Raw genomic sequence first — 14,567 nt, 5'->3', positions numbered from 1 at the left:
TAAGCCCTACAAGGGTTGTTTCATATCATAATTTCAAATACAGGAATGCTTAGATACTGCATAGCAGCCGGAGATCACCGAAATGCGAGTGACTTTTTTTTTTAGAAACCCCCCAAATTACGTGCGTAAGAAAAGGGGGAACATGGATTGCCTTGTTACAGCCGATTATGACGAGTCCAAAGGCTGGAACAACTCAAGAAGGAAAGCTTCAGTGATAGCAATTTGCCTTTGAGTGGAACCAAGTCCTGGACCCATTCGCGGATCAAACGGCTCAATCCTCAAAAAGGCGTTAGTTTACGAGACAGGCAACGAGTTTAGACATCCGGCTAAAGGCTACTAAATGTGCTGACGCTGATCTCTAGGTTGTAATGAAGTATCCGCGGAAATAACGGATTTCCGCTATGCTTTACGGACCGAGAGCAGTGGATCGTACCGCGTACACTACTAACTATGCAGATATATGTGCATTATTGGCTTTCTTTTTTTTCACTTTTAGGCTAAACCAAGCCACAATCGCCATATGGAAACCAGTGTTTCAAGATAATAAGGTTGCTTTTCCCACGCGTATCCAAATGTGCTCATTCCCCCTTAGCAATGTTTGACGAGGTCTCCCGTTAGTATATGCAAGGCACGGTTGGACGGAATTCCAGCAACCTTATCTCCATACGCTACGGCGTCGATCACTTGGCTCGCTCAGCCCGAAACCCCTAAATCTGGTAATCCGTCTGAGGTGAGCAGGTCCTAGGTGGTACAGCATACGATGGCGTTGTACGGAGTAGTTCATGATGTACTCTCAACCCCACAATGATATCAGCCCTGGAGAACTCGAGTTCAAGAGCTCATTCTTTTTTTAGACTGAAACGTAGCCCCTGAAGCTTACAGAAACTCAATGGGACCCTTTCTCCTCTCCTTGATTTTACCTATCATAAAAAGAAAAGAAACTTGTCCGAAAAATCATCCAAGGGGGAGAAATTGACAAGGGCGTTGACCAAAGAGGAAGTGATCATCTATACAATTTCCTTTTTTGGATTATTTAACTCAACTTGCCAATCACCAGCCTGAAACGCAACTCAATAGTTCAACCTCATCCACAGTGGAGTCCGGTATAGATGCCGAAAGTCCAGCTGTAGCTTGTTACCATCGCAACCCGTGCTCCTAACACAGCCATACCACGAAATTAAACGGCGATTCGGGTCCCAAACAAATGGTAGCTGTTGGCTGAAAACGTATCCTTTTTTTTTAATCTTTTTATCCACGCGCGTGAACGTGGTCTATGCACCCGGCTTATTTTATGCGACGGCTCTCCCTTTGCCGGTAAGCCACCTTATCAAACTGCAAACCCTGGTGGAACTTCCTCGGCTCCTCGGCTGCAAACAACGGACTTTGCTCGGAATCGGACTAGTACTTGCAAATTTCGTCTTGGTCCAGCTGACGAGTCTACTCTACGCCTTGAAATGACATCGTCGAGATGTGTAATAAACGAGGATCGTAATATGCTCAGCCTTGGCTAAGCCGCATGCATTTTGATATTCAGATCGCGAGTTAGGTGCATGAATCAAGGGATGACGGCATAGCCACATCCCTGGAGTGCCGAGGGCCCTTGGACTCGTACAGAAGCTAGGACTGAAAATGATTATTAAAGGAATTCGTTTCTTTGCTTTTATTTTAGCAACTAGAGTAAAAAAGAGGAAAGGCTGTTCAATCCTGACACTGCTCAACCAGTTAAATCACCATATCACATCTTAGAACATATGCCATGGACATTAAATATGGGGAATTGATGACAACCAATCCACTGTGGTATAAGAACCAGCAGGCAATGCCCGGAGGGATATAAACATCAAGATGACACTTCCCCAGCGTGCAGTGGCATAACAGAAAAACCACATCAGATTGATAAACAGGTCAGATGGTTTCGACCAACTGGCACTTGAGACACGCTCCTCCTTGTCATCTAATGTACGCCGGAGGCAATAGAATGACCAAAGGTATTTAAAGTACAGAGGCCAAGTGATGAAGAGTGCAACTAGCGAGAACACTCGCCATACTATCTGTTCCTCCCTTGTTGGGAAGGTAGAATTCCATCTACGTGTTTCGATTATTAGCTTTGTCTGGTATTGAGAGGAAGATGAATGGGTATAATAGTACGTACGCGGCAACATGTATCCCGCAAAATACCAGCCCACTAAACATATAGAAATGAGCGATATTGGTCCATTCCATGATCGTTAACTTTTCGTCGTCTTCCAATGAGATCATCGTTTTTTGTGGCTTGGATTCTAGCTCGGTTTCATGATGAGTTTCTACCTCTCGGTGGTCATTTTTACTGGCATCAGAGGGCTTCCTCAATGGTTCTTTTCCTTGGGAAGTTTCCTTTCCGGCCAGTATTTCGTCAACTTCTGGCTCATTTCTCGGTTGTTGAATGACACCATCCGAAATTTCCTCATCCTGATGGTCATTATTGATATTCACTGGTTCTGATCCTGGCTCATCGCCAACCTCTTTGTCTATATGGCTACCACGGTTGGCATGAGATGCTTTCTCAGTCTGCCGGGAACTTTCCTCGTCTTGGTGGCCACTATCGCTGGCATCAGAGGGCTTGGCTGTTGCCTCTCGTATTCCAACTTCCAGCCTAGCTTTCAGCACTTCCCAGTTCCTATTCCATGACCAAGGTGCGCATAGAACTGATAACACTCTAAGTTGGAAATGGAAAATTGCGACAAGGATTTGCCATACCGGAGATCCAGTGTCTCTAGCGATGGCATCCGAGTGGACCCAGTTCCCAACTTCTGCGTCTAGAATATCTCTGACTTGAGGTGGGAGACTCTCGGAATCGCGATCGTATGGCAGATAAATCGTGATTGGTGTTACCATATCTTTCGGTTTATTCCACCAGATTATATATGTAGCGGCGGCACAGGAGATATAAGCCACTGTAGCAATCTCGAGAGCTGTAATGGGCATGTTGTATGCTCTTCTGGCAATAACATTGCAAGTCACCCAGAAGGCTTGGAGCAGCGTGAATCCTTTGGCAAAGGAGTCAGCTTTGGCACGGTCTTGGATATCTCTAGCCCTCAAATGAGATGGCTTGATAACGCGCGTTTCGATCAGGGCAACAACGTTGCTACAGTGTACTGGATATGTCCAATCATCCTTGGTCTGAAGAAGAACACCATTCATACCAAGGCAAAACCCTTGGACAGTACCCCAGCGACCATCAAATTCTTCTGCCTTTGATGTTTTTGGGACTTCCGGGGAGTCTGGATCACTTCCTCCGCTGTTTATTATGCGGAAAGCAGCATTACAGCGTGCCACTGCAGACCTTGCCTGCCATAGTTCTTCGGCTGCAGTCCCAGCCATAAACTCCGGGGCAAGGATCGTGCCTACCCATGCTGCTGTCTTCCACCAAAGATATACTGCTTGTGTTTCAGCACGGGTTGGGACAGAAATGTGCAGGGCTGTCCATGTGCAAGCAAGGATTGTTGAAACACAAGTCCAGAAAATGTCCCAACTTGAGCGTGTATTGTCATCCAACTGCCAGCCTTCCAGGGCCGTTGAATTGGACTGGGCTAGTGATTGGTTGACAAAGCCAAGCAGTAGTAGAAACGCAAACATGGCGTGTGCCTGAATTTTGCGATCCAAGTTGCAGAAGATTTAAGAAGCTAGGAAAACAGAAAGGGGTTTAGCTCGACAACTCAGCCACACGATGTGGAGAGTAAAAAGGAGGCGGGGTCTTCCCTTTAAGGTCGGTCCAAGTGGTGGATCACCGTTTATGTCTGAGCTATAGTTCCCATGTTTTCCAAATATAGTGGCAATAACATTGGAGAATAAAATATTTTTAAGCAATAGGGGTATTCATTGTTAATGTGAAACAACTACACTAAGAAATATTTAGAAACATAATATCTGGCCCGAGGCCTGAACATAAGATTTTTGAATATGTACAATAGCCACCCGAAGCGCCGATGCACCGAATGCAGTATTTAAAGAGACCTCGCTTGAAAACATTTGAAAATAGCAACACGAAAGGGAAAAAAGAAATTGAGAAATTGAGTCTAAATGCTCACAACTGTCGTCGAGTATGGTCATGGCTGGTGGGGAAGAGCGGCAGCGAAGGATCCACAACATCATTATATGGTCTTCTGGCTGCCATTGAAATGTCTTCGTCACTGGGCGGGGCAGTGACCACGCGCGCGGGATGGGGGTGGCCTTCTGCATCCTCCTCGCCTCTTGCGATCTTCTCAAGGGATGACAACTCCGTCGTCGTTCCGGTACGGGACCAGCGGAAAGAGTCACGGTCATCGCCAAGAGGCTTGTACTTGGTGTCGGGCTTCTTGAAGAAAATGGCGTAAACCATGCCAACCAAGAGGTAAATCAGGAGCACAAGAGTGAATATCGCATTCAAGAGGAAGAAGATTACTCCCAGGATACCAGTCATGAGCTCAGGTTGATCGAAAACATCCGAGAAGACAAGCAGGAAGATCGTATTGAGGGAATTGATTACTGCCATTGTGATTGCAGTGACATTTGCTCCCTTGCTCATGAATGGCTTGATGATGGCGGTTGCGAGCATCATGGAAAGTTCCAAAATAAGAAGAATGATCGACTGTGCAACCGGTGAAGGCTGAGCGAAGGCGATGACCATTCCTTTGATAATGGTGTAGACCAAAGCTGGCACAAGGAAGTAGTAGACAGGGGCGCGGTAGTAGATATACAAGAAACCCCACTGGTTCAGCGTGGCAGGGTCGGAATAGAGCGTGTACGCAGGAGTGTTGTGCTGCTGTTTCGATCGAATCGCGCGTTGGAACACCTTGAATGAAGCAAAAGCTAAGACGGCGGTCGTCACCAGCCACATGGTAATGGCCAGAACAATTTCGGCGGCCGAATCCCGGTGAGTCAGTTCCCAGAGGCATAGAACACACATCTGTGGGTACCCAATGCAAGCCAACCGGAAGAAGGTATTGCGGAGGATGGTTTTCCAATCCGAGGTAACATTGATGGTGCGATTCAATTTTGGAAGCAATGTCTGTTTCTTGGCTAGGACAGCTCGGGCCAGCAGGACCAGACCTACGCAAGCGACGACGACTGCGGTGATGAAGTAGAAAAATAGATATCCAGTCATAAAGATGTTAGTCAGTTCGATGGAATCGCGAATTCCCACCCGTTCAATACCGCGAAGAAGAATTTGGCTTCCTTTCTCCGCGGCTCTACGGTGAATCGCGGAACGCTTCTGTAGAACAACGGATATCGAAGTGGAGGATGTCATCACGCTCGATGGTGTACCTCCGGTGGCGCGTTGAAACCAGGTCGCAATTGTTTGGAGCGCATCCGATCGCACAATTCCCAAGCTCCATTGCATGTTCTGAGTCCATGATTGCACAAACGGCGGTAGTTTCGCTGAACTCATCCCGGCCATTGCCTGTGTTTGGATGAATCCGAGGAAGGCAAGCGATCGGAAAGCAAGATGGGTTGCCGTGTTCGAATGGCCGAGAAGCGATATGACCGTGGAGGTGACGAGACCAAGACCGGTTATGATGGCGAGTGTCCACGACACACCTGGTTGGTAGACTGATTTTCCATTGCGAACGCGGGTCTCTAAACAGGTGATCTGAGTACCTGAACTTTTGTATTTGAGTCTGAGACGAATCACTGCGTCGATGTCGGGGACGCTATAGGCGATCGCTATGACGTAATGGTTAGTTAAGTGCCACATTTTCGGTGTCCCCGGGTCTTCGAGGATTCGAAGGTTCGAAGGTTCGAAGCCCTGAAAGGGTTGTAATTAAAAGGGAAGTCCTTGGGTGTAAACGAACATGGTATTTGGGAGAGAACATTGTCACCCAATGTTTGAGTGATGGTGGGAATTTGCAGTTCGATGGCTTTCATAGGACAAAATACCGACAGGTCAAGAGAGCACGGATCGAATGTCTTGGTGAGCGCTTTGTATCCGTACACCAAGAGGTCGACATCAATGAGTACATCTCCGGCCACTTCAGAATAACCATCGAAGATAATGCTTATGGACTTGTTGGCTGGTGTGAATACCGCATTAAAATTGTTCACGGTCACTTCGGCACTGTCGGAACATTGTGTCAGCCCGGTGGCTTGGATGAGATTCTCTGCTTGTACAAGCTGAAGACTCTGGAGGACGAGGAGGGTGAAAGCTCCAAAAAGGGAGCCATTCAGTTGCATGACGACAAGACGGTGATTGTAGGAAGAGAAGATGGGGGAGTATGGTTCTTTTTCTTTTGGTTTTCCTGATATCATTCAAAAACTCCACAGTACGACGTAAGCGCTCAGTGGATCCAAGAGATCGTCCAGGGTCGTGCAGTGAAACAATTAACTCTCAGGCAACCATCATTTTTATAAAACAGATAAAACAGTGGATTGAACTCCGTATCCGTACCTAGGTACCCCGTACTCTATATGGAGTACAATGGAATCATGATCAACAAAGGTGTTCCCCTGTTCCTCTGTTCCCTTGGTTATCCCAGCCTCTTGCCCCTCTACACTGCCCCAGCCTCCCAAAGAGTCTAGACGATCATGTTGATTATTACTCCGTAGTGAAAATCTCTATTTCGGCTTATTCTCGCACTTATCCAGGCACAAGGTCCGGGAATCAGCTAATGCAACATAGAAAAAAACTCTACGCCGCCACCGGTCAGGCCCAAATTAGTTCCGCAAACAGCCATTTTACAAATCCCCGGGGTTAATATCTCCTAAATGTGTCTACTATTCCCTCAGATCGTTACTGTTGACACATTCCACGGAATCACTTGGCTTTGAGTTTATACAACATAACGTTCGTCTGTTCTTTCCGTCAGCTTCCAGATTGTCGGCTGATCATGCCCCTTTTAGGAATTCTCAAAGGATCTGATTTCCCCCCTCTAAATTTAGAATGGGCCAACGATTGCGTCTTTGAAACCATTCATGTCTCTCATTGGGCAGTCTAAGACCGCGTGTCAATGTCTAACCAATAGAAATTATCTCGCGTCATTAACTTAATCAAGTTCACTGCCCCCAATTAGGAGATTGTGATCTAGAGCTACGTTCATCATTTTAGCAAGGTTATGGAGTCGGCCACCTTACTGTAGAAGCCCAGACTGCGATGGGCCGTGAAATTTGATTGGGTATGTTCTTTGGTACATATATTTCCAAGGTTGAGACCCCGGATTTTAGTCAACTTGGGGTTCTCCCCTACATCACTAACATCAAAATATTTCCGCCATGCGACGCAGCTTTGTTTTTATTTCTATTCATTAATCTATCAGACTTATCAGCTGACAATCCAATCCCTGTCATGATCTCTCGCATCTACTTGAATAGGCAAAACCTGGCTTGGTGCTGCGTTACAACTTGATGAACCAAGTCGGTGTGTTAAAAAAAAAATACACTATAACAAATCACCATACTCTCAAATCGACGTTAATTGTCATTAGCGACAGCTTCAAATATGTACCGGAGAGATTAAGAACCACGAATCTTCAATATGATGTGGTGTTGATCTATACTCCGTAGGGCATCTCCACTCCAGGGCTCGTGGCATGACGTAGTCACCAGCCACAACCCTAGAATGGAGAATGAACGGCAGCAAAAAGGACGATCCGAGGAGCTATTTACGCCAGGTGATATCATATGTAAATGATGGTATGGAGTACAAATAAAATTTTACTTGATTGCCCAACTCCCTATGCATGCTATCCATCCCATCAGACCTGTCATCGGCCAAGCGAACCTTCGAGGAATCGCCACCACCAAATCATCATACATGCCCTCGCACCAATGGATATATCCCAGCCTCTATCATAAATCCACGCATCTTTTTTCCGTCAAATCGTCAAATCAAAACCCCACCCGAACATCAAACCCGGTGAGTCGTGTTTGTTTTCCCGCGCGAGCATGTAGTGAAATGGACGTGGTCGCAACCGGAACGCTTTGGTTTTCTGCTACTCCCAAGACGGTACAGCAGTTTTGTTGTTAGTTTATACCCTACCTCGCGCGTGAGAAGACGGAGTAGTAGTCACAAAGTTGTTTAATAAATCAAATGACGCCTAATATCCATGGTTTGCTGCGCTTCGCCGCTAATTGACGCGGGTTTTGTTCTAAATATGAATATGATTTTATGCATCAATAGAGAACTTGAATGATAATATCTGGACATTAGGGCTATCGAAGTAAATAGAGGCAAAAAAAAACACCGGAGAGGCAAAGATCTGCCCTGCGGCTCCGATCGTTTTGCTAGGCTGGGCCGCCATCACGCAAAGACGGGCGGAAAACTTGGCGAACTACTCAACACTGGGGCAGCATACTGTATGTCTTTCCAAATCAAAAAAATAACTCGATTAAAATGCACACTAGTCTATGTAGCGTCTATACATCGTGATCATCTGTACAAGGTCCGTAACCAACTCTATATATTTCACTTTCGTACCTATCTCGCTCATTTTTGCTTCTCTTCACCTTAAGGTGTAGGAGCAACTGAACCGGTGTTCTCCTCATGGTACGATGTCTCCTTGACCTCGTAACGGAACTGCTCCTCCTCTTCCGCGAGAGCGGCCTTGAGAATCTTGTTTGCTCTCCAGACGGGCTTGCAATCAAACAGGCGGTCGACCTTTTCAAGAGGGATACCACTAGTCTCGGGGATGAGGAAGAAGGCGAAGAAGAATGCCAAGAATGACAGTGCAGCGAAGAAGAAGTATACGCCGTAGTGCATCGTTGCGAACATTTGTTCGGTGAAGCGAGAGATGAGGAAGTTAAAGAGCCAGTTGCTTGCAGTTGTGGCGGCCTGAGCCAGGGAACGGAAATTGGGGTCGAAGAATTCCTAATGGCTTGTTAGGAAAGGTTTGAATTGAGGGTTGTAATAAGCAATGACTTACGGAATTGATAACCCAGGGAGTACCATTCCAGGTAGGAGTGTAGACTGCAGTCCATAGGTAGAAGAAGACAATGGCCGCAATGCCTCCACCATTCAGAGATGTGCTGGGGTTATCTTCGGGCTTGACAACACAGATGTAGGCACCGATGACCCACATACAGATCGATCCAGTCACAGCACCGACAAGGAGCAGATTGCGCCGTCCGAATTGATCAACCAGGAACAGGAGCCACACGAAGGTCATAATGGCCTTAATAACACCGAAGATACCGGTCATCAGGTTAACGGTGTTGGAGTCGACACCAATCTAAGGAACATAAGTTAGCATAATTAACTGACCATTGGAAGATGAAGCGCAATCATACCGATCTGAAAATGGTAGGCGAGTAGTAGTTGATGGCATTGATACCAGAACCATTTTGCCAGAAGAAGAGCATGCAGCCCAACATCAGACGATACATGACGCTCTTGTTGGTAGCGAGAGCCTGGAAAGGCTTCCAGAAACCAATACCAATAGTACTCTTCTGATTCTCAAGAGCCTGGTCGATTGCAGCCACCTCTTCGGTGATATACATGTCGTCGGCTTCTAATTGGCGGATCCAGCAGAGATTTTCCATCGCTTCGCGGCGACGGTCCTTGAGGAACAGCCAGCGAGGGGATTCCTTGATCCACAAGGCACCCACGAAAAGCAGACCGGATGGGACAAGCTGGATAGCGAAGGGAATGATCCATTGCTCGTGCTCTTGGGGCATGTGTTGCTCGACACCATACTACCATGTCTAGGTTAGCTTTGAATTCAAAGATCAGCGAGAGGCAGGGAAACACACATTAATCCAAAAACCTAACATTCCGCCAATCTGCCAGCCAAGCTCATACAGACCGACGAGCCGTCCGCGGATGGCAGGTGGCGCTAGCTCGGAAAGATATATGGGAATGATATTTGAGGCTACACCGGTACCCAAACCGGACAACACACGACCAGCGTAGAGAATGCCTAGCCCTCGGGCACTGTTGGCACCGAGTTGTAGTCCAGCTCCGAGGAAGAACACGGTGGCAGCAACAGCCAAACTCCATTTGCGGCCGATGAAGTGGCCGAGAGCGTAGGTACCCAGGGCACCGAAAAAGGCACCAGCAATGAAAAGTGAGACGATGTTCTCGCTAATTAGATTTCGTTGTGTGGAAGACATCTCGTCGAGGCCGAACTCCTTCATGAAGGAGGTGAGTGTGATAGTTGTACCGATGAAGGCACTGGTATAACCGATCATATTGGAGCCACATGATGCAATGCCAGCGAGTGCATATACACGCCAATTGTAAACGGACTTGGGCGTTGGCCGATCCTCAGCAAGTGTGAGAATGCCCATGGCTGAATATGTGACAGCTCGGGGTGTGGGAGGAAGAATGGGAGGTTAGGGTGAGAAGAGCAAAAAATTTGCTCAAAGGCAGATGGAGAAAAGAGAGAGTCAGGATGTGCTAGAACGGGGCCCTAAGTAATACCCGCTATCCCAATGGACTGTGGGTGTGGAAATACCCCAACTAAACTCCCCACAGCATATATCGCCTAAAACCCCATAGACCGGGGCAATATAGTATGGGGTTCAAACGTGAGGCTACGGTGCGGCGATGATTACAGTGCATGCAGCATGTCCACCAGTGGAAAAATTGGCCGGGGTAGCGTTTTCCCCGGAGGAAACGTTCAGCCGGTAAATAAGCTTTATATAGTATCGAACGTATATCAAACTGAATGAGATCACAGGGAGTCTCTTGCTTCCTCCTATACAAGGAGGTTTCCTTGGATGTAATATAGACACTAAGCATGTTTGTGGCATGTACTTTTTGCTTCTTCGCCAGAGAGGAGTTTTATGGGTTTAGCCGTCCGAGTATGTATAATGAATAGGGGCACCGGTGAGGCCCATCGCCAAGTGACGGACTATCTCTCCATTTTTGGTGGAATAGTAATGCAAGCTGCAGCAATGGAGAGACTGGCATATCGAAGTCCCGCTTGTTAAGTGAATACCCCATGATCTGTATCCCCGAATTATTGCAGACGCAAAAACATTTGCCTATAGGGGGAGAACCCTTAACCACGTGTGGAACCGGAGTTTTGCCGAGCTCTCGGGGAGGCAAACCAGACCGTATACCGTAGGTACACACCGAAGAGCGCGCACACCGAATCACGGCAAACGGGAGAAGGGGTAAAAGTCTGTTTGATCCTTGCCGACTTCGGCACACTAACCGAACTAAGCTAGACAGATATACATAGAAAGAAGAAAAAAAGAAGAATTTTCAACTGGATTGGTCCATATTGTGCTGACAGGAGGAATCCTTTCAGTCGCATAATCACTTGTCCTACCTGGAATCCCACACTCCCACAATATCCCCCGGAAGTGGCGGGATAAACCCCCACGGGCCCGGGATAGTACATCTGCACTAAACGTAATTCCGGGGTCTACATCGCAGGGGTTGTCGGGCCCGGATTACCAACAAATAGATATATAGGCGAATGTGCTGATCCAACAAAGTTAACACGGTTACTACATAGTCCTAATGTTGTTGCCGGTGTACAGGTAGTATTCTCATGACAAAAAGCTTGGAATTATATAAGCTCTTTTCGGCCCGGTTTGCGGCTTGGAAGGATGCCGTGGCATACCGCCCAGCCTTGGTACTCAACAATGCACTTTACCCAGGAATTTACTCCGTATACAAACCAACTTTTAAGTGTAGATGACTTCTTGGCATTGACCTAGCGATATTCCAGGGGTGTTCAAGAAATTGTGCTTCTGAACTCAGAACTTACCGCTCATGATTCTCCCAATGTTCTTTGTAAAAAATATTTTACTATGCGCTTGTGGGTGCGCGTCTTCCGGGATCCCAAAGATCCACAAATGCAGGCAGAGGGCTACGTGGCGTGGGGATGAAAACGCATGGTGTACTCCGTATTCTTTTAAAAACCAGACCGTTACATACCTGAGGCCCCTTGGAACAGTGTAGAAACCCCAGCCTTGGGAATCTAACGATTGATATGTCTTAGCAGCCTTACATTCGAATTCCATCGCATTACCTGCCTTGTTGACATCAGCTTTCAAGACGAAACCCACTGAGTTCCGAATTCAACAGAGTACCATTCCTCCTATCGGCTACAAGACCGACGCTTGATTTGGTCCATGTCTGTATGGAAGTCACATGTTGCCCAAAGGGTGGCACCCCGGGATAGTGTTTGGCCATGCAGCTTACGCGGCGGCAGTTTCCAGACTAGTCGGCATATAAGATCCTTTTTCTTTTTCAACCAAGCCCTTGGCATGGCTTGGAACTAAACTTGTTGATTGATGTCAGTCCAGCTTGGAAGGGATGCGAAGCGTGTACATCATGGATTTGCTCCTTGTTTTGGTCGCTTGGTCGCTCTTTGGTAGATTTTGGGTATGCTTCCATGGCTAGGACTCACTGCACCATTAATGCAGTCACTGCATTGCAGAAACATAATGCTAAGGATATTTCTAATCTGGGTGATACTAAAAATATCAAGCTCCCAAATATCCAAGACAGCTGCAAAGCATAGCGAACAGAAAACCACTCGGCCAGGGAGACTCAATTGTTCTGTGCCTATTCTGCTGCTGTCCAGATTGTAGACTATGGATGAACGGGTTTTCACATGGGTGTTTTAATGTGACTTTCGAGACAGACAAAAATTTGGGGCCATTTTGTTTTATGCTCCAGAACTGGGCGAGAAACGCGAACAACGCGCCACGATCGCGTTCAATGTGGACATGATTTTTTGACTCGTAACAAATATTTTGTGCACAGTCTCATAAACGAAGGTGTCGCGGAGAGATTCAGAAAGTTCACAGAGGACCTTAATGATCAAGGAACATGACGATTGGAGAGTGATGCTGGATGTCGAGAATCTGGAGGATGCCGGTGTCCTGGAAGATCGGCTCGCTGGAGAGACCCCGACTTCTATCGCATCAAATATAGCCTGCGTAGAAATTGAGCATAAGTCATTGTTGCTATTAATTTTGGAAAGTTCCAAGGTTGGAAAGACAAATTAAGGAACCTGAGGCATTAAAGTTGCCTGAGGCAGCAACACGTGCCATGAACCTTGGGCACTTCTTCGAGTCACGCTATGTCAACATGAACCGCCTGTATCTCTTTGGACCTTGGACCTTTAATCTTCAAAGAGTGGCCGACTGTCTCGGGAATTTTGTGGATGCGTCGTTTCCTGGATCATGACCACATCTAAAGCGGGGCATTCATTATTTCCAGGCAAGTCTTATCGGTTGAAGATATGCGAATCTCAGCGTGTGTCTAGTGATTCGAAACACGGTGTGAGAATCAAGTATGTTTTCCCTAGATTGTTAGATTGTAAATAGCTATATGAGCTAATCATGTTTTTGAAAAACTAGCAGCAAAGCAAACATTGGAAGAAATAATTGAACGCCTAATCGCTCATCAAGATGGAGAATCGGGTGTCTCTGGGCTCTATCCAGAAGGCCGTCTGGGACGGGCGCTTGCCACTGGAGATTGTTCTGGCTTCATCAGAAAGTCGAACATTTGACAAGACGGATCCATATCTTGTATGTCTGTTCTTCAAGCACTTGATTTGCACGAATGCTGACCTCGGTTACTAGATCGCATATCCGCGCATCTCATATCTTCCCTCGTTGCTACCTAAGCTTCGAGCTTTTTTCTCAAATTTCTTGATAGAGCCAAACTCCCAGTCTCATGATGGCTGGTTTGAGTTCGAGGGTGTGCCCCTGAAATGGCACTACCCAGTCGGGTTGTTATTTGACCTCTATGCAGGAGCCGACCCAGCCTCAAAGACCGCCAGAGATGATGAGTCCCCTAACGACGGGTCATCGCTTCCCTGGCGTCTGATAGTGCACTTTAGTGATTGGCCGAATGACCTTGTTCGCCTCGATGCTGATGGAATGGTCATGAACGACGCCTTCATAAACAGTGTGAAGGAGGCGGATTTCCTACGAAATGGTACAGCCAAAGGCATCATGAGTCTCTCAAAAGAAGACTCATCAGGACTTTGGAATGCCGTTCAAGAAAGTGAGTCAAACATTCTGCGTAGAAATTGCTCTGTTGCATCAATGATAGACCATTCTAACACGAAGAAATACAGTCGATCTTCACTCCTTTCAGCGCATATCGAGTATTCTTCTTCCTCAGCTCTCGCAACCTTTCCGCAACGTCCCAATTCGGATTTTTCTACCACTCCCACTAGATGCCGAGTCTTCTTCCCTTAAAGTGGTACAATCGCCACTTCCTCCTTCAATACCAGCAATGAGTATGCAGTCAAGTCAAATGTTGAGCTCGCGGAGCGGTTCCACTCTCCAATCTCAAACGGTCGGAACTATCTTGCACACATTGCTACCAAATCTATTTCCTAGTCGGAGAACCTTTGTCCTTGCAAAGCCCGTCTTACATGGTGCTGTGATACCCATGTCTACCCCGATCGAGGAACTTGTGAGAAGCTCTGCTTATGGAGATGGTTGGGCATATATAGTCGTTCGCATGATGGGCTGAACCAACATAGTACAAGTGATTTTGTCTGTTTTACAACACACCTAAAGAGCCTTCGCGTTCTCTGATCCACAATATATAATTTTATATACATATGCTACTTATCTCCAAGAGCTACAAAGCTACTGAATCAACGCGGACAGCCGTAAAGTACAATTATTTAAGTTTT

The 14,567-nt window shown here is 46.8% G+C and overlaps 5 protein-coding genes across 5 annotated transcripts; 2 read left to right on the top strand and 3 right to left on the bottom strand.

Annotated features, from left to right (window-relative positions):
• Positions 1-1,763: 1,763 nt before the first annotated feature.
• N7487_004595 (uncharacterized protein) lies at positions 1,764-3,615 on the bottom strand (the record flags this gene model as incomplete). The annotated part of the gene is made up of 2 exons (XM_056872342.1): positions 1,764-2,085; positions 2,153-3,615. The coding sequence occupies 2 exons, from the start codon at positions 3,613-3,615 to the stop codon at positions 1,764-1,766; spliced, it is 1,785 nt and encodes a 594-aa protein (XP_056730062.1).
• Positions 3,616-4,063: 448 nt separating this feature from the next.
• N7487_004594 (transient receptor potential ion channel family protein) lies at positions 4,064-6,189 on the bottom strand (the record flags this gene model as incomplete). The annotated part of the gene is made up of 2 exons (XM_056872341.1): positions 4,064-5,682; positions 5,811-6,189. 2 exons carry the CDS (start codon positions 6,187-6,189, stop codon positions 4,064-4,066), a joined length of 1,998 nt encoding a protein of 665 aa, XP_056730061.1.
• A 2,269-nt stretch (positions 6,190-8,458) lies between these two features.
• Positions 8,459-10,236, bottom strand: N7487_004593 (sugar porter family MFS transporter; the record flags this gene model as incomplete). The annotated part of the gene is made up of 4 exons (XM_056872340.1): positions 8,459-8,818; positions 8,874-9,179; positions 9,238-9,642; positions 9,700-10,236. 4 exons carry the CDS (start codon positions 10,234-10,236, stop codon positions 8,459-8,461), a joined length of 1,608 nt encoding a protein of 535 aa, XP_056730060.1.
• Positions 10,237-12,726: 2,490 nt separating this feature from the next.
• On the top strand, positions 12,727-13,099 carry N7487_004592 (uncharacterized protein; the record flags this gene model as incomplete). The annotated part of the gene is made up of 2 exons (XM_056872339.1): positions 12,727-12,866; positions 12,901-13,099. The coding sequence occupies 2 exons, from the start codon at positions 12,727-12,729 to the stop codon at positions 13,097-13,099; spliced, it is 339 nt and encodes a 112-aa protein (XP_056730059.1).
• A 224-nt stretch (positions 13,100-13,323) lies between these two features.
• Positions 13,324-14,401, top strand: N7487_004591 (autophagy protein 5; the record flags this gene model as incomplete). Its single annotated transcript, XM_056872338.1, has 3 exons — positions 13,324-13,443; positions 13,498-13,924; positions 13,998-14,401. 3 exons carry the CDS (start codon positions 13,324-13,326, stop codon positions 14,399-14,401), a joined length of 951 nt encoding a protein of 316 aa, XP_056730058.1.
• Positions 14,402-14,567: the final 166 nt, after the last annotated feature.

The sequence above is a fragment of the Penicillium crustosum genome (assembly GCF_028827405.1).
Source record: "Penicillium crustosum strain IBT 35664 chromosome Unknown utg000002l_segment0_segment0, whole genome shotgun sequence".
Classification (NCBI taxonomy): domain Eukaryota; kingdom Fungi; phylum Ascomycota; class Eurotiomycetes; order Eurotiales; family Aspergillaceae; genus Penicillium; species Penicillium crustosum.
Note: the sequence above shows the minus strand (reverse complement) of the source record. Positions and strands in the feature narration are given on the sequence as shown.